At 37.5% G+C, this 25,906-nt stretch overlaps 1 protein-coding gene across 2 annotated transcripts in view; it reads right to left on the bottom strand.

Moving 5' to 3' along the window:
- LOC144634342 (ATP-binding cassette sub-family C member 4-like) overlaps nt 1-24,165 on the bottom strand; it is a 28,112-nt gene extending 3,947 nt beyond the window's left edge. The window contains exons 1-26 of one of the 2 annotated variants that reach the window (XM_078493263.1): nt 24,066-24,165; nt 21,997-22,017; nt 20,835-21,017; nt 20,115-20,225; nt 19,492-19,612; nt 16,999-17,214; nt 16,627-16,716; nt 16,385-16,548; nt 15,917-16,042; nt 14,667-14,916; nt 14,191-14,304; nt 13,419-13,466; nt 13,289-13,330; nt 12,723-12,914; nt 12,134-12,228; nt 11,679-11,765; nt 10,641-10,737; nt 10,063-10,341; nt 9,797-9,928; nt 6,471-6,508; nt 5,901-6,160; nt 4,714-4,793; nt 4,153-4,303; nt 3,517-3,747; nt 2,957-3,057; nt 1,994-2,185 (exon numbers count right to left, since the gene is read on the bottom strand). In XM_078493263.1, the coding sequence (XP_078349389.1) occupies nt 1,994-2,185; nt 2,957-3,057; nt 3,517-3,747; nt 4,153-4,303; nt 4,714-4,793; nt 5,901-6,160; nt 6,471-6,508; nt 9,797-9,928; nt 10,063-10,341; nt 10,641-10,737; nt 11,679-11,765; nt 12,134-12,228; nt 12,723-12,914; nt 13,289-13,330; nt 13,419-13,466; nt 14,191-14,304; nt 14,667-14,916; nt 15,917-16,042; nt 16,385-16,548; nt 16,627-16,716; nt 16,999-17,214; nt 19,492-19,612; nt 20,115-20,225; nt 20,835-21,013 (3,396 nt within the window). In that variant the 5' untranslated portion in view covers nt 21,014-21,017; nt 21,997-22,017; nt 24,066-24,165. Of the gene's footprint in view, nt 1-1,993; nt 2,186-2,956; nt 3,058-3,516; nt 3,748-4,152; nt 4,304-4,713; nt 4,794-5,900; nt 6,161-6,470; nt 6,509-9,796; nt 9,929-10,062; nt 10,342-10,640; nt 10,738-11,678; nt 11,766-12,133; nt 12,229-12,722; nt 12,915-13,288; nt 13,331-13,418; nt 13,467-14,190; nt 14,305-14,666; nt 14,917-15,916; nt 16,043-16,384; nt 16,549-16,626; nt 16,717-16,998; nt 17,215-19,491; nt 19,613-20,114; nt 20,226-20,834; nt 21,180-21,996; nt 22,018-24,065 lie in introns of those variants that run through there. The other variant, XM_078493264.1, reaches the window with a different exon arrangement.
- Between the last annotated feature and the right edge of the window lie 1,741 nt (nt 24,166-25,906).

The raw sequence follows: 25,906 nt of genomic DNA, 5'->3' as shown, positions 1-25,906 counted from the left end.
TGTTTTAATCGTACGATTAATACTACCATTTTCGAGCGACCGTGAACGGCCAACTTTTTTCCGCGTTTTTCAGGGGTAAAACATTCAAGTTTGACTAGACAAACCGTCGCGTTTTTCAACTGAACCAGTTGACGTTTGGAGCGTCAACATGTCAAGTTTGACAGCTCCGCCTGTGTGTTTCTGCACATGAAACAATGGTTTTGAAAACTTTTGCGTCGACTTTTTATATTTCTTCAATGAATGTCGACAGCAAAAAGCGGCTTGACATTTCTGGCAATTGCTGCGACAGCAGACTCGTACCCAGTCGCTATTTACGTGTTTTGGGGGGACGAAAGAAGATTGGATACTAGCGAAATTAAGGCGCGCGGGGTGTCATGGGAAGGTCCTTCGATCTTCAATTGTTTACTTATTTTTTTATATTTTGGGGGGATTTTTAACGTTAAACCACGTTAAATGGTTTGCAGTCAACTCTCTCTTAACGGACACCTCTATAAGACGGACACCTCCATACGACGGACACCTGGTTATGGTCCCTGCCGTTTTTCAGTCATTTTACTGTAAGAAAACTCTCTGTAAGACGGACACCTCTCTAAGACGGTGAACGGACACTTTGAAACCGCCAACGGACACGCACAAAAAGTTATTTTTTAGTAAATAATACGTCAAAACGTGTTATCGACATGTAGCATAGTAGGTCAGCGCCCTTAGAATACCAACAACGCGACAGTTTGTCCATTCAAACTTGAATGTTTTACAAGTGAGAAAAACGCAGAAAAAAGTTAGCCGTTCACGGTCGCTTGAAAATGGCAGTAATAATTCGCTCGAAAATGGTAGTAATACTATGGTATTAAAAACAGGTACAGTCAACTCTCTCTAAGATGGACACCGTCGGGACTGGCCCCAACTGTCCGTCTTAGAGAGGTGTCCGCCTTAGGGAGAGACGAGTTAATGTGACACTAGAAATTTTGAGACGATAAAGCTAAACGGCTATGCACAACGAATACACGTATGTTTTTAGTCACTTACGTTAGCAAAACCTATAAAGTGGAACAAAAATAATATCAGAAATTCGACTTGTTTGTTAATAACAAACGGTAATACTGTAAGTAGAAAACTAAATCTTGGTGCCCATATACAAGATTAAGCAGAGAAGTAATGCGTTATAGCGAATTGTTTTTGGTAAGTTTGGTATTCTAAGGGCGCTGACCTGCTATGCTATATGTCGATAACAAGTTTTGACGTATTATTTACTAAAAAAAAACTTTTTGTGCGTGTCCGTTGGCGGTTTCAGTGTCCGTTGTCCGTCTTAGAGAGGTGTCCGTCTTACAGAGAGTTTTCTTACAGTAAAATGACTGAAAAACGGCAGGGACCATAACCAGGTGTCCGTCTTATGGAGGTGTCCGTCTTATAGAGGTATCCGTTAAGAGAGAGTTGACTGTATGCCGAAACATCGCAGCTATTTGTCAACTTTAAGTCGCCTCGATTTTAAATCGCCGGCCTGTCAGTTATATGTAAGCCAAATATAAAAGGCGAATAATGTTAATTAGCATAACCACACTGACCTACTATTGGTAATCGCGCAATCTGATTGGCTACACAGGTGCCTACTATTGATCCGTAGAAGGCTCTCGAAGCGCGCGCTTAGTCTTCGCTGAATTTTATCAATCAAAACCTTCAATAAATCAACTCTAGCAATATTCTGAGTTTAATAGATCGGTCAGTGGGTTATGCTAACACAATTAGACGGCTCGCTCTCGGTTTCTACCGGCTTTTGATAGAAACCTCAAGCTCGCCCTCTAATTGTTAATAGGTGCAGAAGAGCGCTAATGCAAACAAAGCTGGAGCATATCCTAGTAATAAGTATAGAGTTTAATATACTAAAGAACAGTTGTAAAATGGTTCGCCAACTGCCTCAGGAGCACTCAGTCTTCTCTGTGCTTAACAAGTGTTTTGATAAAGAAAGGCTTATAGGATAAAGAATGCAGGAAATTACCTTTTCATTTGGTTTGATACAGCAGGAGATGCTGTGAAGGACCCGTGGTAGAGACTTGTGATATCTAAAGCTCATGTTATCGAACTCTATTTGGCCTTTGGAAGGCCAGCCATCAGGAGGTTTGGTTTCAGTCTCTCTCGGTGCTTCTGGTTCGAGGTTGCAGTATTCCAAAATGCGTTCAACAGACGTCATCTGACAAGAGAAAGCAATAACAGGTCAGTTAATAAAATACCCTTTTACAATAGCATGCTTAGAATTATGATTCGCCGAGTGCCCAGTGTAATATCCTCCTATTGTACGATTAAGCTGCTGGCATTTTGATCACTGGCTTTTTACCTTTAGAGGCAAACGCTCGAAAAGTCAGCTGCTGAATAGTCATTCGACCGACCGACCGACCGACTGACCGATTGATTGATTGATTGATTGATTGATTGATTGATTGATTGATTGATTGATTGATTGATTGATTGATTGCGATTACGGTAATTTTTGGTTTTGGTTTGGAGACAGTCGAGACAAAACCTCTGTATACCAGGGCCTCCATTAGTCTGTAACTACAGTTAAAGCTGTAGCTATAGTTTCAACAAGATAGAAGGGCCAAAAATAATTTCATTGAATGAACTTGCTAAAATTTTTACCCAGTTCAGTTATCAAATCAGATTCCTTGATTTACAGAATAAGCAGGGAGAACAACACTAGTTTGTCCTGGCCTTCCGAGCCACATGGAAAACATTCCTTCCTATTACTTCAAGGTTGCATCCGCGAGTTTTCGCGAGCTAAGACAAATCAGTGCCACTGAAATATAGTGTAACCAGATTATCACAGCTTTATTTTCAATTAAGGACAACAAAATTAGCTATCTATCAATCAATCAATAAATCATGAAAAACAAATAAAGCTACAAAACCTAATCAAAAGACTACTGCCGCACGATGTTAAACAACGAAACTGTTTTCAACTGACCAAATTTTCGACTTCTGCGCTTTGTTTGACGCACTGTTGGAACACTCCTGATATCTTGATGGCATAGGTCAGCGTAAGACCAACCACACCAGCACTCAAGGCTAAAAAATAAAAACAAGTTACGTTAATATTCAGTGGGTGAACTCAGTGTCTTTGGTGCATAAGCTAGAGTGTCCTTGCAAAACGATTAGGATGTACAATTTAAAATAAAACGGGTATAACGAGTTTACTGACAGTTACTGATGGCATAATTATCATTACTTTCACTCCAATGTTAGTTGAATCAGTATTCTGTATTTCAAAATGAAAAGGATTTTGTTCAAGCTCTCCACTCCACAGAAAACACATTTTTACTGGCTTTGTTGTGGTCCACCGGCTCTGAATCATGTATGATTTCTCTTTTTCCTAACCTTATTTGATGCTGCACAGTTCTGTTTTTTTATCTGTTCAGTTAACGTAACTCAGTCTTCTTAGCTAAAATCCTAAGAAGTTACCACACGATCATGACACCTAGACTGCCTCATTGATCTAACACAAACGGAGTAAATAGAGCTCCTTACATGATTTCAAAGCAGGAGAAACTAATGTCACAAAGGAGATGAAGATGACGCAGAGTATATCAAGCCTGTAGCTGAGCCAGGCTGAAGCGGAGATGAACGTGAACCAGGCCCTTGTGTGCGCGTCTTGATAACTATTCATTTGATCCGTGAATACCTCCTCCACACCGAATGCACGAATAGTGTCCAGGCCAAGCAGAGTGGTTGAAAAATGACCGAACAATGGGCTACGGCCTGCAAGAGAAGAAAAACAACGAGTAAGCGCCGGAGTAGTGTAGGTATTTTTTACTATAGATTTATTTGGTAGTAAAGGCTGTTAAATATAGCGTATACAAGGCAGAACGCAAGGCTAGGCAAAGCCTAAAAAAGCAAAGCGTGAGACAATATAACGACAAGGACTACACTTTATCATCACTTGCAGAAATTCTGAGAGTTGACCACGTTCTTACAACAGGGATTGCTTGCTGTTTTAGCGCAGTCAGACAGTGTCCAAGTTATTAAATAACAACACTAACTTGTTATGTTCGAGTTGCCAACGTCCGCGTGCCTCTGAGTATTGTGCATCGAGATATAAAAAGCGGGCATCTGTATTGATTTATGTCTGGAAACTCCTATCTTTATATACCAAACCATACTTACTTATTCCCTCAATTCGTTTCACCTCTCGAGATGTTTTCATGTAGTAGGACCTCAAAAACCAGAAGACAATGACAATAGGAACAACGATAACAAACGTGATGGGATTGTTACCGGCCACTAACGCCAAAATGCCAACAACAACAAACAACGTCTGCGAAAAAAAAGGAAGATAAATTGTACATCTTTCAAATTTTTTACTGTTTTATAGTTAGTATAGAACTATTTTTGTATAGTAAATATCATAAACTAAAGCTGAATGATAAACTTCGCATTAATGTGTAGCAAAGAAAAGAATCGAGAGGATTGTTCCGAGACACTGTTAAAACTATAACCGTTACAATTTCGGGAAAGGTGGTAAACTATAGCATAGCAAATACTGTGAAATTTCGATATAAGCCCTGGACCTATTCTTTGTTTATAAGGCTTTTTTGGTGGGCTTATTTCTGAGTTTGCCGCACGAATAAACTGGAGAGACAGTATTGCATTTACTGTGTCAATAAATAACCGAATGAACTGTTCAAACATGTAAATTTCTGACAATGTGTGTCAAGACTTAGTTACCTGCAAAAAATCGCAGTATGTGAAAGGCATCATGTCATCAACGAATCCCATATCCTTGGAAAATCTGTTTAGAATACGACCTGTGAGAAAAGACAAAACACTTAACAGCTGACCGATAGAGCGGTTTTCACTTGAGTGTCGAAAGTAAATTGCGTTTGCTTTGGTTTTACATTACTACGCTTAGTGATTGGTTTAAAAATCTCGCGCCACTTTCTCAGCCAATCAGGAGTAAAACCAAAACCAATCCTGACTCGTGACTCGCTCGCGCACGTTTTCCCGCGCTTCGTGCCAGCTACATGTATTTGCTTCGAGTTTTGATTGGTTCACTGGATTGGCGGTTTTCCTTTGTGATTGGCCAGAGTAATTACTTTGGTTTTGGTTCTACGACACTCAATTGAAAACTGCTCTATGCAAGGCTGAGTACATCCATATTATTCGACTCCGGTGAGCACTTAACCCCTATCTTATTTTATACACCGTAGTTTATTTTTGGCTGTGTAATCGAATTGATAAAAAAACGACAATAAAATAAAGGTTTTACGTTGTCTTATGCTGAACTTTATTCCAAAACTAAGAACGGGTGTAAATTTCACATCCGGAATCCGACCCCGAGGCCCGTTTCTCCAAAACCCTGTGATTACAGAGCTGTTTTATTCATATTTTTACTATGAACAGAGGTTCCCTTCTTACAAACTTTCAGGCCTATACACTTCTCTGTTTTTAAGATACGGATATTTAAAAATGGCTTTGCAGGTCCGAAAAGTTTCCAGGGCTTCCGAGAAAAGGCCTAAAAGCCGATTGAAAAACTGAAATTAGGTATGGTTCTAAAACAAACTGTGTTCAAAGATTTCAGTGTGACCAGAAAAAGTCACGCCTATTTTGCCACCTGATGTCGGAGAATGAACAGCTGCCCTGGTAAAATCTTCAGTGTACTGGGAGAATATGGCCCAAGGTTCTTCTGGTATGCAGCAAACAAGCGAGGTCCGTACAAAAAAAACGGCCTAGGGTGATATACTCCCAGTACAGCCCCGAGAAAGGGAGAGTTAATAAGAATTTTATTTTGTAGCTCTTTGCCGGGCATCAACATCGCTCATAAGATATCCGTGGGCATTACGGGAAAATCCGGCCCCGACTATAAGCCAATCACAGCATGCATTGTATTCATCAATTTCTAAAACTGCTCTCACCTATCGAGTTAGTGTCGAAAAAAAAAGATGGCGCCCGCAAGAGAGCACTGAACATCCTCAGATGAAGCTTTCTTGAGGCTACGATGGTCAGTTTGAAGAATAGCTGCGTCCTTAGTAAGGTAAAGAACAGAAGACAAATCACAAAAACAGCGTAAATTCCAAGATACAGATCGCGATCGAGTTCTTGTACTTCAGTGGTGCTGGTACTGTTAGTACTTGTATCAGATATCGCTATCAAATACTGCTCCTCTTCATTGCACCTGCAAGCAAAAATAACAACATTAACCAATTTGCTTATTCTACCTCACTTTCCCGGATCACGTCGCCAAAATTTGTTAGATCCCGCATTCTGATTCACGTTTCCTTTGCCCGAATCTCATTTCCCGAATCCCGAATCTCGTTTCCTTTTGCTTCACATTCAAATCCCGCACCCCGAAAATATATGTTGTTGGGCGGGTTGATAATTGAGGAAGGGTCCAAAAATAATCATGGCATTCAAACGGGCTTAAAGAAGATAGTTTTAAACAAAGGAATTTAAAATGGTACTTAAGAAAAATAGAAACATCTTACCAATATGATAACCACACGTCAGCAACCATAAAGACAACCTTGAGTGAAAAAAGAGATAGTCTGAGTTGACAGTTTGAGTCAGCTTTTATATAATAACCTGAATTCTACGCGCATTTTGATTGGTTCTTACTTATGATCTATCAGAGTACAGACACATGGATGACGTCACGCGGTGGTGTGACTCGCGCGCGTGATTAGAGTTCATAGTCCAGATCAGAGTTGTTGGCAAAGTTTTTCAAACTTGCGAGGCCACAACAAAGCAAAAAAAGTTCAGCTTAATTACAAATGTCCAGTGAGAAACAATACGCCAAGCATCGTTCACCTTTCGAAGCATTTAAGAGGCTGTATCTGTTATAGTGGTCTGCCCGATCTGGCTTGTTAAATAGATTTCGCTCTTTTCTAGTGTGTTGCAAGACTTTCATGTACTTATACTAAAAACACAATTCACTTGACCGGATCATTAATTTTTTTCGAGTTTTTGAGGATTTTCGGTTCACTCGAACGAGCACTTGTAACGACCACTGTCAAGGCTTAAATTTACCACAACTTTGAAAATTAATTAAAAAAAGAACTAACAACTTCTGTACCAAACAAACACCACAGCCTGTTAAATTATGTCTTTTTAATTTATCACACCAACTTTCACGAACATTGAGCTCGAATCAAGCTAGCAGCAAAACATTAACGACACCCCTATCACACACCTTGATGAAACAGTTGAAAACGGCTCAGATTCAAACTTTATTTTTGAAAAAGTGAGGCGGTCTACTTCAATCAAACCAACGCAGCCGAAAAGTAGATGTAATAGAAAATGTTCCTATCGAAAAAAACCTTTTGGTATCGTCTTAATGAAATATTTACAGCTGTGTAAACTTGCCCAATTTCAAAGATCTTCATGTTTGCAGCCATTTTGAGGGACTCGTCAGGACGAGGAGTTTCATCAACTGGCCTCGCAGACATACCTAACACCATCAGAAATAAACCAAGATTAGATATAAATGCATTGCAGTTCAACTGAAAGAGAATAAATCGTGTTTAAAAATGGAAGCTCGACTTACATTTCAACGATTTCTACGGGCGTAAGGTCATTCTTGTTCGAATTTCGCTTGATGATTTCACAACAAATAACAATATTTGACACGCAGACTTTGACTGATTGTAGCGTTTGAATCAGTTAAAGGTAGTAACCTCGTGCTTTCCCTTCTTTACCAGCGTACAGCGAAGTTGTTTTCACGACAAAACAGCAAGCATCAGGTAAAGAAGACCAAACTGACATGTTTATCGATTGGTCGGTTATATACTTCATGTATGGAGTACCGTTGTGTACCGTATGTGTACCGTATAGTGCCTCATACATGAAGTAGTGACCGACAGGCCGTTTCTTTAGCTGTTTCTTCGATGTTCAACGTTTTGCGATGGAAAATCTTTGCTGTACGCCAGTAAGGAAGGAAAAGCACGAAGTTACTGCCTTGAGCTGATTCATAGGCTACATTAAGTCGAAGTTTGTATGTCAAATATTGTTATTTCTAGTGGAATCATCGAGCGAAATTCCAATAGTAACAACCGTACGTCCGGATCCGTAACAGTCAAAATGTAAGTCGAGCTTCCATTTTTAAACACGATTTATTCTCTTTCAGTTGAACTGCACTGCATTTATATCTAATCTTTGTTTATTTCTGAAGGTGTGAGGTATGTCTGCGAGGCCAGTTGATGAAACTCCTCGTCCTGACGAGTCCCTCAAAATGGCTGCAAACATGAAGATCTTCGAAATTGGGCAAGTTTACACAGCTGTAAATATTTCATTAAGACGATACCAAAAGGTTTTTTTCGATAGGAACATTTTCTATTACATCTACTTTTCGGCTGCGTTAGTTTGATTGAAGTAGACCGCCTCACTTTTTCAAAAATAAAGTTTGAATCTGAGCCGTTTTCAACTGTTTCATCAAGGTGTGTGATAGGGGTGTCATTAATGTTTTGCTGCTAGCTTGATTCGAGCTCAATGTTCGTGAAAGTTGGTGTGATAAATTAAAAAGACATAATTTAACAGGCTGCAGTGTTTGTTTGGTACAGAAGTTGTTAGTTCTTTTTTAATTAATTTTCAAAGTTGTGGTAAATTTAAGCCTTGACAGTGGTCGTTACAAGTGCTCGTTCGGGTGAACCGAAAATCCTTAAAAACTCGAAAAAAATTAATGATCCGGTCAAGTGAATTGTGTTTTTAGTATAAGTACATGAAAGTCTTGCAACACACTTGAAAAGAGCGAAATCTATTTAACAAGCCAGATCGGGCAGACCACTATTACAGATACAGCCTCTTAACTGGGCGAAACAAGCTTGAAGAAGACAGTGAATTATTCGAGAAATTATCCGAAATCTTTATGAAAGTTTGACCGATGTTGTGCAATTGGACGACGCCACGGGAAACAAACGAATTGTGGTTGAACGCTTCGGTTATGTTTACAGATTTGAACAACTTTCCAAATCGGAATAAAGGTTAGAGTTTTCATTGACTTTCAATTGACCATCTTTCTGTTTATTTAATTAATCGGATTATAACAGTGCTTCGTGTTAACGAAAACTTAATAGTTAAATCAAAACAACTTAGCTCATCTTTACGGCGGCATTGCTCACACTGAAGTGTGCTGAAGTCTTGTGTTATTATATAAAACAAATAGATTCCATTTTGCCGTGGGTCTGTTCAGTTATAGATCACAGAAGACGTCAAAATGTGGTATGAACATCAGTGACCCACTCGGCTAGCGCCTCGTGGGCCACTTCTCTGTTCATACCACATTTTGACGTCATCTGTGATCTATAACTGAACAGACGCACGGCCGCACGGCAAAATGGAATTAAATAGACAGAAGACTAGGTATGTCGCGAGGGACTGAGAACAAAACTCCCGTATGAGCAGCCGTGATTAATTTTCCCGCCTTTTTTAATTCCCAGCCTTCATTCACGGTGGACAACATGGCAGTCCATGATGACAAAAAAACAACAACAAGAAAAAAAAATATGTAAGCTTCTTGTTCAGCTTTCCCATTGTCTATCTAGTAGCTTACAACCAACACTGAATAAGCGTCAAGTTCTCATTCTCCTCTCAAGCTTCTTGGCGACGTAGTCAGAAGTACTTGGTAGACACGTCAGTAAACTCACTAGATGTCTATGCGGAAAACTGGCTTTCCGCAAAACTGTTTTTGATTTCCAGTGAACATATGTTTATGCAACGTCACAGCCGGAAAGGTATGAATGGTTCACAATTTTCTACCAAACTTGACATAGGATAAAAAGATTGTTCGTACAATTTTTAAACTACAAACACCAGATACCTGGGTTACAGCAAACAAAAATATCACAAACAGAGAAGCTCCTAGGCTATGCAAAGACTTGAAATACTGGAGATATGTATCCATTGTTACAGCCCCCTCTTGCTTCGTTTCTTTGGGAAGGATATTCTCGTCCTTAAAATAAAGAAAATGTTGAAATTACCATTACGTACCGTACAATTAATTTCTAGCACAAGCTGTTTGATTCTGGTAAAAATGCTAAAAAAGACAGTGTTAATTGCACTACAATTGTAAAAGTATAAACTTACGAAAATGGAGATTTCAGTCTCTGAGGTCAATATTGATAGCTGACTCTCCAACATAAGGCTTGTCCTGTGAGAGGACCTAGACTGTACACTGTCTGAGCGAGCGAAACCATGTTGTTGACTGTGAAGGCGGCTGAATGTTCGCTTCCTGCGTTCGATTAGACTTGGTTCATCGTCAGATTCGATGGCGGAGTCATCTTCTTCTTCCTCAACTAGTAATGCCATGAAGTCAATGCCAGATTTAGAAAGATCTTGATATGTGCCTTGGCCAATGCATTCGCCCTTTAATGAAATGCAGAATTTATGATTAATTTATTAGCAGACAATAATGCACAATTTTATTTTTCACATAATGTATCAAGTTAAATTGACTTAAATGAACTATAATCAAACTACAGTTATTTTACTCAGGTAGGGCTCAATTAAATCAGCCTTTAGTTCTTTGGCACCTTAAAGTAATTAGCACCTAACTCATCTTTGGAATGTTAAAACTGTCATTTATCTATTTAACGCACAAAATATCTCCTTAATGTACTATTTTCAGAAGCCTACAAAACGAGTCTTTAATATGATATACTTACATCTGACAAGACTAGCAGCTGGTCAGCCTCCTTCAAATACTGCAGCTGATGGGTAACCAAGATACGAGGTTTTCTTGCCAAATAACCACAGATACACCTAAAACATGACGTAGCAAATATAACAAGAAATGCATCTTGGCGAAAAGAACAGGAACCAAATCCTTGTAAACTTTTGTATGTCGCTATTGAGTTAAAAAAACACTGGCAGAAGTCTTGGAAAATGAAATAACACAGTACTCTGTAGAAACATTTCTAGGTGATTGTTTGCACATTTGCATACTTAAACATTTTCAAAAACTTTAATTTAAATGGAAATGTCAACAAAACGTTTTCCATTTCCCTTAGTGCATGATTACATGGTGAATTTCAGCGCGGGCTGAGATTGCAGCCTGGCTTCAAAAACAAATCTTCTTAAATACACGTCTGCAATTGCATGAAGAAAGTTTCATCCAGGGCCAAATTACAGCCAGGGCTGAAATTTCCAGCCTGGTTTTTGAAACCGGGCTGGAAATCTCGGCCCGGGGAAACGGGCTGAAAAACCTAATGTAATCGATGTTATCACGTTTTTTGAGCTTGCTGATGCGCAGTGGTGGTTACGAAAGAAAATGGCAACCACGATAATTATTCAATTTTAAAAGTGTTCAGCCCGGGCTGGAATTCTCGATGTAATAGCAACAAAATTTCATCCCGGCTGAAATTCGCCATATAATCGGGCCCTTAGAGAGAAGTAAGGTATGATCTATTCTCAACCTCTACTAGAGCAGATGCTACCAACGCACTTGTTATCCGAGTCACACATTCTATAAAAGATACCTATGTGAAGATTTTCATCTCAATAAAATCTTCATGTATAGAATGAAAAGATTAAGGATTCTCAAAATTGGTGAAGCGACTTGGCCATGAAGCAACATTACATGAGATAACTATTAGCTCAGTCACAGAAACTGTAATCAGATGTACAACTGTAAATGAGGTACATGTAGTTCTCTGTAAGTTATAAAATGTGGCATAATATTATTATATCAAGAGCAAACTAACTTGTCAAATAAATGTCTTCCAACATCTGCATCCACAGCACTGAGTGGATCATCCATAAGATAAATATCTGCATCGGCATACACAGCCCTAAACAGTTTAAAAAAATGTACAGTACAGTTAGCAAAATTGTCAATGCTGCATAGAGTGTTGATATAGAATTATTGATGTGGGTTGTGTTTGAAATTTGTTTTAAGTTCAACTTCTTGATGTGATTTGAGCTTTATTTTTTTTGTGTGTGACAAACAAAGGAAGATAAAAAACAATGAACATTTTAAACCAACAACTACCCATAAATCAAATCACCTTCTGTACAATTTTAGTCCAACCCCAACTTCATTGTGGTAATCCACAATACATATTTATCATCTTTTCTTTGTAAGTATATCACAGATATTATTAATAACAACTAAAACGTTCATGTACAATTATATAAAACATAAAAACTTCAATGTTACCTTGCCAAATTAACTCTTGCTCTTTGCCCTCCACTCAGGGAGACACCTCTTTCACCCACAAGAGTCATGTCACCTTCGGCTAAAAGGTCAATATCCTATCAAAAAATAATTAGAAAAGAAATAAAATAAAAGTCAACAAGAATAAAGTAAAGGTTACTATCAATAATGTCTTTACCAGGGCCACTAAGGTATATTTTCTGTTATATTCAAACACGTCTTAACATTCAATTAAATCTGTAAATGAAAGGGATACAAAAGAATAAAAAGAAAAGTGCTAGTTTGTTAAAAAAAATTATGACTGTAGGTTATCAATACAAACTTAATTGAGTTAGCCATGTCTTTCAACAAGGTGATCTCTTTACAGTAATTACAAAGTAATTTTTTCTGTTTCATTCTTGTTATTTTGGGGAACTTCACTTAGATACAATTTAGGAATTAAAAAAGGGAAAATGTTTGCCTGTATAAGGCATTGCCATAGAAACTCTTCATGTTTCCAAATATGGTATTTGCAAAACTTAATAGTCAAAAGCTGTAAACATGCACTACTTTTTTTTGAAAGAACTCAGCACATAATCTCAGTCAGCCATACCTTTTGCAGTGCACAAGCCTTGATTACTTCATAGTACCTGCCTTCTTCAAATTCACCTCCAAATATAATATTTTGCCGTAAAGAGCCATTGTAAATCCAGGCCTGTTGTGATGCATAACCAATTTTGCCCCTCACAGTTATTTGGCCTTCAGACAATGGTAGTTCCCCCAAAATAGACATCAGAAAAGAAGACTTTGGGAAGGAAAAAAATAAATTTATTAAACCAATTAAAATGAACAAGTTTTCCTTGACAAGTCTCCTTGTTTGCCAGTTTTTGAACAAGGACAAAAAAATAATTATGCAACCATATAAATCAGACAAGTCGCCTTCTTATATACGTATACTATAGTTGAGTTTGTTAATGTAGTATTTACACAACTTCAAGTAATGTAAATGAGAAGGTGGAAATTTCCTACTAAATAGAAATGAATGCTACATATACATAACCAGCACTTCAGACAGACACCACTTCATTAAGGACACTGAAATTAAGACACTGAGAGTAAAAAATTAATGTGCTGCAAAATTGTGAATTGATGGAAGCATGGCTTTAAAATTCTACCAACCTTTCCAGAGCCAACTGGCCCAATGACTGCAAGCAGTTCGCCCTTTGGAAAAAAATAAAAACAATATAAAAAAAATTATTAATAAAATTTAATTATGCATAAAACAACTAAAGCAAAATTCTGTGCTCACCGGTGTAACTTCAAAGCTCAGGTTATTGAGAGTTGGCTTGGGTTGAGTCTGTTCAAAGAAAAAAAAAAACAGATCAAAAAAGTGCCAGTACTCTTGTAAAAGACCTCTTGATTTTTTAAGCTTTTCTGTTCTTAATCTGAGAAAGCCAAAATTAATGTTGCTTAGTCAATCCACCTTTTTTGTTTCATTTAGAACATGACAAAGCTGGAACCTTGCACTCACACTCTGCATGTTTGAAACAAGAAATGGAAAATAGTGGTGGCTTTTTAATGAAAATGATTTAAAAGGCTGGAGCTGCAGAATGGTGAAATTAGAGGCAGGCATTATGTTCTGCCTTGTACTTCAGAACCCTTGTCTTGCACACATCTCCTGACATTTACAAAATATGCATATAAAACAGTCAGCTCAAGTTGACCATAACCAAATGTTAGGCAAAATCTTGCCTTGTGATAAGTATCTATGCACTGCAGGTCTTAAGATTCATTTCTATAAGTCATAACTTAATTGGTTTCTTTATAAGGTCAGAAAGAAACGTAAATATTACTTGGTAAAATACTTTATTGTTGCCTAAATGTCTAAAATAATTATAATTAACTAATTCCAGAATCATTTCATGTCCTATTTTCACCACATTTTAACACAAATACACTGTACATGTAATGTATAGTAATTATTTTTTATTTATTGAATTTTCTTTAATCATTATTTTAATTTTTGTAATTATTTATGATTTATTTGTGATTTTGACACAATAAACTTTGATGAAAAGCACCTTGCTCCAGCTGGCATATACATTTTCTGCTGTTATGCCACAGTCTTCAGGTTTAGGCCTCAGATTTGATGTTATCAATCCTTGAGAATGTTGCTCATCTAGAAGTAGCAGTTTCTAAACAAATGCGAGTTTACATTAATTAAATAACTAAAAAAACCCTTTTTTCATTTATAGCAATGCAACAACAATTACAATCATTGTCTAAAGAAATCCATGTTTGGCTGAAGTGACTTGTGACATATCTTCTCCTCCTCTGTCCTCCTCTGTGTTTTATAGGTCGCTGGAAAATAGTTGATGGTAAAGAGCACAGCATTCCAAGTTTTAAACCACTCTATATATTTACTAAACCACTCCAATTATTGAACCACTTTAAACTGTCATATAGTCCTTGGACAGTTTGTCATCTTTCAACCCATGGCATTGTAACCCTTAAAAGAAAATTGTAAATATGAAACATATATACTAAATACACTTACTTGAATTCGCTCACAGGAGACTCTTCCTTCATTCATGAGAGTAATGGCAACAGGGAAAAACAGTGCCATTACTATACGGACAGAATTGAACAGTGACAGGCAAGTGAAGACCTTCTGTGCAGTTAAAATGTGACCAGTTAACACATAGGTCATGAATGTCACAAAAGTAACCAACACTGAAGAACTGAAGAAGAATGACATAAACGAACCACGTACATAGGCTAGCTTGCGAAACCAGGAAAGTTCAGTGCTAAAAAGAACACCAAAAACCATTTTTAATTGCAAAACATGTGAAAAACCTGTGACAGCTACAAATGTGTGCATTAAAATGATTGTTAATTTTTTTATTTTTGTAGTATACTGTCTCTGTATTGGTTGCTTTAGATTCACTGTGTTTGTACTTTGTTCTAGAAATAAATTTTGCTAACTATAAGTGGTATCAAATGTTCTTTGCAAGCATGTGAGCAGAGCGTTTTTCTTTGCGAGCACAAGCAGTGACAAAAATTAGTCTTGCGAACAACGGATACTTTTAAAAAAGCTACCTCCACTAAAAACTGAGCATGTGAGGAGTTAAAAAATATGCGAGCACAAGCAAACGAGCACCCACTAAAATTTTCCCAGCATTCCGAGCAGAAGGGAAATTTTGCGAACACTGAAAAATTTTGATGAACCATTCATGACCCCTATTATATAGTCAGTAACCTGAGTTCCACTCCTTTATAAACAAAGAAAATTTAGGGCCAAATTCAAATAATTATGATTCAAATAATTCACATATCAGTAACCCTTACCCTATGTCATGCTGATAAGCTCACCAACAATATATTCATTGTTATACAGTCATGTAACTTAGTTCTACCTTTATAACCTTTTGTCAGACTTACTGGCTAAGTATTACGGTAAGTAAGCTTTTTGCTACTGCTTTCAAGTTTGTATCACCTCAGTAGGCGGAATGTAATTCATATTTTAGGCATAGATAGATTGTATCATATTGGTTGTTCAGAATGATCATAAAAGGGACAAAGGATTCCCTATGCAGATTGGTGATTTAAATATATTAAATATTATGCATATATACCGGGTATGTGAAAAGTACCAGAAAATGACCTGCCTTGGTCTGCCAGGAATTACTGAAAGGCAGCCGAATAAAAGCATTATTAAACTAGCAAGTTTACCATAATTTAACAGTTAATTTCTACAAGTTTCTGGACTTCTACATTTCAAGAAATATATATACTTGTACTACTTACATTCTGACTTTGCTAATCCATTGAGTGATTGAATCCTCCCAGGTATACAACTTAATTACCCGCATGCCACTTATAACTTCATTCATCAATTTCACACGCTCATCAATAAAACGGGAAACTTGTCGCCTTAGGAATGGAACAAAGCCTCAATTATCATGATGTGCTGGGGGAAATATAGGCAAACACTCAAACCCCAGGAAATACCTGGACTTGTAGCTGGACATGTGCATGGTGCTATAATTTTCTCCAGTCAAGAAACGTCTGTACTTACTATGCTGTGGTTCAATTTCACCCTTAGTACAATTTGGTATTTTCCTTTCCTTTTATTTATACCTTTTATAGCAAGAATCCAAGTGACATACATGTATGGTAAACTAAGATATGTATATATATATATATATATATTGTATAACTGGGATGTAATGATATTGTTATTTCAAGAGATTGCAGTGTAAAAGATATACTCACCTGAAATACATAAGAGCATCTCCCATTTTAATCTGCATAGGAACCAAGATGAACAAAAGCCCCATGCCAGCAAGGGAAGAGGCACCTATCTCTCTCCACAGAAGTCCAAGTACAGCTAGTGCCTCTACTGGGCCAAGTATCAAGTAGTGGAGGAAGAAACAAGCCTGGTAAGAACAAAACCAACATTTACTTGTATCATAGATGTAAAGGAAAATGGCCAAAAGCTACAAAATGCTGCATACCCAGTCAAACTTTTGAGTGTCAGAAGACACCAAGTTTACAATGTTGCCAGTGGTTGTACTTGCCAATGCTGCATTGCTTAGTCTCAACACCTATGATTGCAAAGATAAGGCAAGTTAAATCGTCTTTTATTTTGTTCAACATTATTTTTTTACTTATGAAAAATAAAATATATATCATGATGGTAGCCAGTAATAATTATTTTATGAACAAATCATGATCAAATTTAAGTGGAAAACTCAAACTATGGACCATAAAACTATTTTTTCACAAATTATGATTTTTTTTTTAAATGAGCCCTAATCTTGTATAAAACAGGTTTGTTACACTGCAAAAGATTTACATTGTAAATGCTACATATACATACATTTTACCTTGTTGTACACTAGAGAAGTGCAGGCGATCCTCACCCTCATACCATAGCATTGCCGTAAAAATGTGAATGGTGTTACCAGAAAACTGGACAAAATGCTGCATATACAAACTGCCAATGCATACAAGAAGGCTTCTTTCTGTGTTGTGGTGGTTTCTTGGTTGAAATAGGTTATAAGGAGGCCAAGAAAGACTGGTTGAACTATTCTTAATGTATCCTAGGACAAATTAAAGATGAGTCAGATAATATTAAAGTCATTTCCTGGTATTACAGGCTAGGACTGTAAATGATGACAAAACATAAAGAAAACAAGACTAAGTAATGTTATCATTGTAAAAAAACAAGTTCTGGTTTATTACAATATGAGACAAGATAGAAACATGCAATATTTTGGCTCTTCATCAGAGTCATAAACAACTAATACTAAATTTTACAGCTAGGCAACATATGCAACAAGATGATAAGGCAAGCTGATGACATTATGAAAGAAAAGAAAATTGCCCAATCAAATGATGATAACTATGTCATTGGGGAAATGCTGGTACACATATTTTCTCATGCAAATCTTGGACTTTCATGTGTCTGGCATAACTTGTGCCCTTTCCTTTTTTTAGACTCAAGAAAGAAGTTTCTAATGCTTCACAATTCAAAGTTCACATAAGTTACTGAGCCACCACAAACTAAAAGGGTGTCTGGAAAACCCGAATAGCAAATAGCAAAAAGTCGCGAATATATTTAGCGAATAGTGACGAATAGTTGCGAATAATGACGAATAGTCACGAATAGTGATGTCACGAATAGTGACGAACAGTGACAAATAGTCATTGAATAGTCATGAATAGTGATGAATATAATAGTCATAAATAGTCGCTGTGAAAAGGCCTACAGGGCTTCTACAAAATTAACTGACACATGCACAGATTAATCTAGAAATCCAGGCAAATCACATACCATATGCTTACAAATCATCAAAACAGAACCGCTTGCTAGCTTGTTCGCTCACTCTAAAAGAGAGTGCAAGTCAAGATCTAACTATATGAATTACTTTTATTGATATATTAAGCCTATATCTCTTCACAAAATGCCGACCGACCATAAAGTGTATTTCCTCACATTTCATGCTCATGAATCGTGATCCAAGGCAAGTTCTATCAGCAAAACAATAAAAAGCAAATGAGAGACAAGTGTTTTGCAATTAGTTTATCAATGTGAAAAGACAAAAGAAGTTGTGTTATAAAAACAACAACAACACTAAAGCCAGTCTTCTTCGCAGCCATTGTGTAGGCTCGTCATGCAACACTTGCCTGCATGAATTTTATTCCCTTTTCTTTTCTGGACTCTACCTGGGGCTGTCAATCACGGGCAAGAAAACGAAAAACACAATAATTCCTCGCGAAGCGAGGCCGAAGGGCGAGCGTAGCGGGGTGTATAATTTTGTCCCTCAAAGGGCTCAGGCGGGATGAAATCTCGTGTGGAGTTTACGGTCATATACATATATTTATTCATTTGTGAGCTTGGTGTGTGGCGGAAATGACGTCACACGGCCGCCGCGCGCTGGTGGCATAATGGTAAGGCGTCGAACTTGAAATCAGATCTTCGGGACTGAAGGCGCGGGTTCGAATCCGGCTAGGGTTTTTTTTTTTTTTTTTTTTTCCTTATTTTTTTTTGTGGGTTCGAATCCTGAGCCTTTCATTTTTATCGTTTTTCTTTTCGGATTAAAATAACACTGATTTCCACATAATACTCCCTGAAAAAGGTATTCAGGCTATAAACCTTTCATCGCCATCAGGGGCGCGCGGGCAAAGGGTTCGAATCCTCCTGCCGTTCGTTCTTCTTTTTTTTTAATGCCCTCAAATAAATGTCCAAAATGCGACTATCCAATAATTTGTCGATGATTTTGAAAATAGCCTGCGCTTCCCAACGCTTTATACCTCTTTACGAACCTGAAAGAGCCGCCATCTTCAAAGCGGAGTAGACCCTGGGAACGAGGGTGTCGCGGCCATGCCCGTTACTAATTTTTAACAAATATATCTTCCTGCCTACTGTGGAAAATTGAATATGTACAATGTTCAACTTCAAATAATCCACTCCTTATTTATAACACCACCCCCCCCCCCCCGCCTCCCCAACCCAGAGCTTCGCGAGGCCCTGCGAGTCACGTATTACTAGTAAGCTAATGATTACGCTTTTTCAACAGTACAAAACAGAAGAAATTGCGTTTATCATTTATATCTTCTCTCCTTCCAAGCATCCATCGTGATCCATTCTAGTAGGAAATTAAAATATCCCACGTTGCTGCGAGGTACTGGGAACTACATTTCTCTAATTTGTCACTATTCGCAACCATTCATCACTATTCGTCAATATTCGCGACTATTCATCAATATTCGCGACTCTTTGCACTATTCTTACTATTCGCTATTCGCGAATATTCACTTTTCTGGTTTTCCAGTCACCCAAACTAAAAAACAAAAAGGTTGAATCAATAACTCACAGTTATAATTGCAAAAATACTAAGGGATATATAGCCTTTTCCAAATGTCCTGACAACAGCACGCAACAGGCTAGGACTTCTTGCTTTTTCTTCTGCATTATATCTTTCTTTTTCCCACTCCCTTGAAATAGCAGAAAAAATAAACAGTGACAAAAATATATATCTTTTTATAATGGGTATCTTGTAATGAGCTGTAAAACGCTTATTTTTCACTCCAGAAACTAACTGACTACTCAGGGGTTGACTTTTTTGGAGAACATTTTTAAACACTTTCAGAGAAATATAGCAATGGGGGTTAAAGGGAAAACCTACAAGTTAGCTAACTGCCATTATTTTCAAGATGTAAAAAAATGTTCCCTTCTGGATGCCATAAAATTGATATATGCTTCTACTTCAGACCAATTAACAGAGATATTTCCAACAATTCTGTTGTTATTTCTTTATTCAAGAATAAATCCAGTTTGAAAACTCAACCATATGGGAAGGTACATACCTGAAGGTACATACCTGAGGTTATAATATTATAGGGAAGTACCTGCTGGGAATGACTTACACCTACATGTAGTCAAACTCATTTTTAACTGATCATAATTGACCATTATTTAAGTGTAAATGGAACATACCTTTGAAGTTGATCTCCAAGTACTGAAGTTGAATCCTGTGATCTAAGCCCATAAAAATCTTCTGCTTGAAGAGGTCTTTTACTTCCAAGAGATAGGAGAGGATTTAACCACCTGATAACATATGGTACTGTTATTAAAACATCTACACTTCAGCAAACTTCATCAGTGGTGTGGTAAATAAGTCACATGTCACACCAGTCAGAGAGCTACCATAAAGTTCCGAAAGTAACAACCCTTGTTACTTTTTGGCTTAGCAGCCTTTTACTATCACTACTTTAATTTTGCAGTCTTGCAACTTTTAATGGGGGGGGGGGGGGTGGGGGGTCTCCACCTCCAAGTAGCTAATAAAAAGCAGACCTGTTGCCTGCAGAATCTATTATTTTCATTGTTTCTTATAACAAGTAAAGTTGCATTTGAGGTCATTACTTTTGAAGGGTCATTTATATTGAAGGGTCATTACTTCCGGGATTTGCTCACAAAGGTGAAATTTTATTGGTACTTTCAGAGGTCCATTACTTTTGGAACCTGACAGTTGCATTCATTGGGGGTTAACATTATGAATCACAAGTAACTAAAGCTGCAGAGTACTCATGCATGGAAATGTGCAGTTTCTTACACTTTCATTATTGTTCTGCTAGATACAATTTGCTTGAGGTACAAATTCTGAGCACAACTAAAAATCTAAAGTACCCTAACTTTCACGTCCTCGAGAAAACTTACCAAAAGGTAACAAATCTAGAGAGCAGATTGACCCCAGGCATAGGTGAAGGTTTAATTCCTGGGTCACTGTCTCTTCTTTTCTCCTCCAGCAAAGAATCTTTAGGGTCATTTTCATTGTCACTATCACTGTCATCATCTGGAGGCGGAATCTTAACATCAACTAAATCTTCTGCATCCATTTTTAAGCGATGACGTAGTCAACGCTTTATGCTGGAGCCCTTCGATCGGTTCTGTCCGGGCCGATCGAACGACCGAATAGGACTGGAAACTAACTACAGGAAGAACAAAGATCAAGTTTAGCACAACAAGAAATGCGCCGCGAAAAACACAAAGCAAAATACTCCTGGGGAGTTAAAAAGGACTAATAAAAGATATGAACGAAAGAGACAAATTATATTTGACAAATTCTATTAGATTCAGTAAACAGACATATGTACAATTGACCTGTGTAAACGAGAATAATGCGCCAGATAGAAGAAATATGTTGCTTTTGTTTCGGGGTTACTGCCCCTTCTTCTGTGGAATAAATTGAAATGCCAGTTGATTTTTCTCCACCGAAGAAGGGACAGAAACCCCGAAACGTATGGAACATATTTCTTTTATCTGTCGCCATGTTCACCATTTAAAATCAGCATATAAAATCACTGTTTATATACGCTACGCAGTCGCCCGAAATCATACAATGGGTCTGTGTGGTCCGGTCAGAGACAGAACTTGACCTTGCATATCCGGTCGTTCGCGAAAGGTATCGTGTATCGTAGATTAGATGTCACGCTATAAGGTAACGCAACTAGAATTAAACGCATAGCTTGAAGAAAGTTTTTATTTTTCTAACGAGGTGCAAAAAGGACAAAATCAATACAAATGGAAAAATGTATGGTGCAAAGATAATATAAGCAGTGACCGAAAAGTATCCGTAAAGCAAGGTAAACTTTGTACGAGAGCGTTTCACTTGGGTCACAGTAGAAAGTGTCTGTTGTCCGTTATTAAATTAATGTTAGAGAAAATGTATGGACAAACAAAACTGTTCGTGTTAAGCAGGTGCCCTTAAGCAGTGTTCCACTGAACTTTAATTTACGTTAATTTTTGACAAATTTCCTAAAAATATTCAAAACCCTTTGTAAAACGTCATCGCTTTGGCATGCATTGCGTGCCATTTATTTATGGTATAGTATACATCAATCTGTAATATATAAAAAATATAAAATAACATTAAAGCTGTGCCCTTAGAATAATTCTTCATATATAGGGGTGGTGAATGATCCTTCAAAAAAGGCGAGTCGCAGAATTTTAGCCAAATTTCAGGGGTCTCGTCGTCTCAAATTTTTCTTTTGCTTTCTCAGGTCTTGATTTCTTTTGCAAGGCTAAAAAGGTGCCGTCTCGCATTTACCATTTAACACCCCTATATATGGAGAGGAAAATAATGAACCTAAAATCTACTGGAATCGCCTTTAAATGACATAGAAACACAAGATATATGTTGTGGTTTAATTTTTTCCTTGGTTTAATTTTTTTCAAACTAGTTTGAAACTACTTTGTTTTTGATTATGGTAATGAATATGAGACAATGACAAATAAAAATCAAACTGGTTTGAAAAAACCAAAGATAAACCACAACATATACACAGAAGAGGGCAGGTAAGTAGATTTTACTAGATCCTTTCCCCCTATTTTGAATTATATTTAACGATCATTTTAAAGAAGCCTATGACATTTAATTTTTATTTCTTATACACGTTTACTTTAAGTCCAGTTAAATAATCATGATATTTTTAGTTTTTAAATTTTTAACTTTTAAAACTTCACTCTCTGCATGTATAGATATTTTAGCTCAATAGATTAATTTAGTTAGGTATTTTTATATTTTATTTTTATTTTTTTAGCATAGTGATTGTAAAGCGCTATGAAAGATTAGCTAAATAGCGCTATAGAAATGATTATTATTATTATTATTATTATATTATTATTATTATTATTATTATTATTATTATTATTATATTCCCATACAAACTCTTATAATAAATTAATAATGTTAATATGCAATGTCATATGTTGAAAGGCTCCTTTAGGAGCTTGGGCTTCCTGTGCATAAACAGTTACCTAGAAAACTACAACCATGAAAACGACAACTTAGAAAGCTTTGACCAAGAAAGCTACGACCAAGAAAACAACGACCTAGAAAACAACAACCTAGAAAGCTACAGTATGACCAAGAAAAAACGACCTAGAAAACTACAACCTAGAAAGCTACAACCTAGAAAATGACTATATGATGCTAGTAATATTACTCCGCTTTTTTTAACAATACAATGTCAAGTGATGGGACATCGTAGGTCTTTGTTTTCTATGCCATAGTTTTCTAGACACCCCTGTCAAAACAATGGAGCACGTACACCATGACCAACGGATCAGAGTGTGACAGAGTGAAAAATGTAAAGTGAAGCTTTGGCAGAAAGTCTTTATGTAATTTATGCACACTTTGCAAGTTTTGTAGCCTGTGAACAAGCTTTCTAGGATACACAACAACATGACAAAAACAGTGCACATGCAAGCAAAATTTGAGAACAATTTCCCACACAGCTGTTGTTGTTTTATAACTGGAGTGTTGCACATTGCCTACGGGTGTTGCACTAGCTTAGCAATGTTACCTCTGCAACACAAGTTGTGCAAAATATTGCCTTATGCAACAATGCCTGTACTCGTTGCTCAGTTCATGCCATGGAAACTGGAGTAAGCACCACCCACCATTCAGTTACATGTACTTTGGATCAGATGTTTCAATGCATTGAAACGTCTAATCATATGTTTCATAGGTTCCGAAATGATCCTAAAGATGTAACTGTCGAAATAACGCCGCAATTTCATTAATTATAGTATTTTGTGAATAGATCTTATTTTTAGTACATATGACCCGTTAGGGTGTACCAAGGTTTACAGTTTAAGGCGTTGAACTCGAAAGTATTACTACATGTTCTACATGTAATGGAAATAATAATAGCAAACTTTTAAGATACTTGAAATTTAAAATTGTGCAGTCATCTAGTCATGACTATAACATGACTTTTTCGATCAGGGTTTATATGAATTGAGCTGGTGTTGATCTAGGCTACATGAAGCTTATGTCAAGTATGATCACTGATGAGGGTCAGAGTTCCACGTGTAGTGACTTCTGAAGTAACTCTAAGAAATCGGTTACAAGCAATGGGCGAATAAGTCTCAAAAAGTTCTTACCTCGAATGCAAAGTGAAACCGCCAAGAACTGATGCCTCGAGATTAAACTACCCTCGACAAACAACAGAGTGAAATCAGAACGCCCGTACCAGTCCCCGGTTCAACAATAAAGTTAATAACCAACTAAACAGGCTATTGACAAAAGACACAAAAGTGTTTTAATTAAAGTCGGCGAGATTTAATATACTCTCCTTCGCAGACTAGCGAGATTAAAGCTGACCGATTTCTCTGGTCTGGTTCAAAAGAAACAAGATGGAAAATAAGCAAACTTGTTAGATTTTAAGTCACGCCATACTGAAACTGGGGTCACGAATCGTGGAAGCCATGCGGAGAGCGAGCCTAACCCCGGGCCTAACCTGGGATCATGCCTTCCCTCCCTACTTACTCACTCCCCATCCCTTTCAAAAAAATAAAACGCCTAACAGCGCAGGTTATACAGAACTCCTCCTTTTTAATACGCCCATTTCGTTATTTCCACCAATGTTTTCAGTCGTAATACGTATTGCTGGTTTCCACTGTCACGCCAGTAACGCTATGTCACGCGCTATACAAAAATAAATCCAAAGCTATCGAGTAAAGCATCAAGAATATTACAGGTTGTAGCAAATTTACAAGATAGTCTACGTGTCCAAATCTCAGGCCTGTACGGTATTTCGTACTCGAATTATCCGTCAAATTGTTCCACACATTTTGAGATGTCGTGGGGCGCGAAACTCCGAAAGTCAAAATGTTGTATCTTAAAGACGGTGGATGCTATCGAGCTGAAAACCTTGAGTAAGATTTATATTAAGGACGTCTAATAGCCAGTGGAGAATAAAAAAAATCATGGCGTCTCACGATTCTGGATTTTAAAATTTTGATGACATCACGTGAAAACCAAGAATTAATTTTAAGATGCGACATCATACGACCACAATTCCAAAGCCCAAAGGTGGTCGTATTTATCAGTGTTCCACCTATCTCGTCAGCAGAGGCGAGCAGAGGGCTCTTTCTATTTTTTCTTACGGGCTCGGGGAGAGGTGAAAAGTTAGCGCGTGGAGCCTGGGTAAAAAGAAATGAAAGCACACGGGAGTCACTTCCCGTCGTCCTCCTCGCTCCCCTATTTTGATAACTTCCGTATTTTCTCAATTAAACGCCCCGGCGTTTATTTCAAACTTGCCTTGGTGAACCCTGCGTTTATTTGAAGCCGGCGTTTAATCGGGGCCCGGCGTTTATTAAATGACTGCAATTTTCTGCCAATTTTTCAGATTGATTTATTGTTACAGATCGTTGAGACCAAAGTGCAGTTTGTCAAGGCGGGACGAGTTTTGTCTTCGTTCTGCAGCCTCGAAAATCTGTTCCTAAGGTGATTATTACCCAAAGGTACATAATTACGGATTGAATAGTTTATGTTGCAATCAAGATTTGTGACAAACAGAATATATTTACTTGTTAGCTTGACCTCAAATAAACGCCGGGACCTCGAACAAACGCCCCCGGCGTTTATTCAAAAACTAGCAGTTTTGACCCGGCGTTTAATCGAGAAAATACGGTAAGTTGCTAATAGGAGTGTCGTAGTTAAGCTTAATTTCACTCCATCACTCGGTCCGTCAGATTCTGTTAAACAATTTGTTTCCCAAGGGAATAATTTTCCGCATTCAAGGGGTGATGAATACGTAACGCAAGGAAATAGAACGCGTTAACACTTGCTGTTTGACGGCGAGTGCTTGCAATAAAAAGCTGTTACTTTCTACTGAGGGTCAGTGAGTCTAATGATATTACATCTACAAGACGAATAGACTGTTCACGGTCCTTCTATTTTTTTCATATTTTTTCGATCGATGAGCGCGGGGAAAGAACGG

This window comes from Oculina patagonica, chromosome 13, assembly GCF_052425735.1.
Source record: "Oculina patagonica isolate OP01 chromosome 13, crgOcupat, whole genome shotgun sequence".
In the NCBI taxonomy this organism is placed as follows: domain Eukaryota; kingdom Metazoa; phylum Cnidaria; class Anthozoa; order Scleractinia; family Oculinidae; genus Oculina; species Oculina patagonica.
Note: the sequence above shows the minus strand (reverse complement) of the source record. Positions and strands in the feature narration are given on the sequence as shown.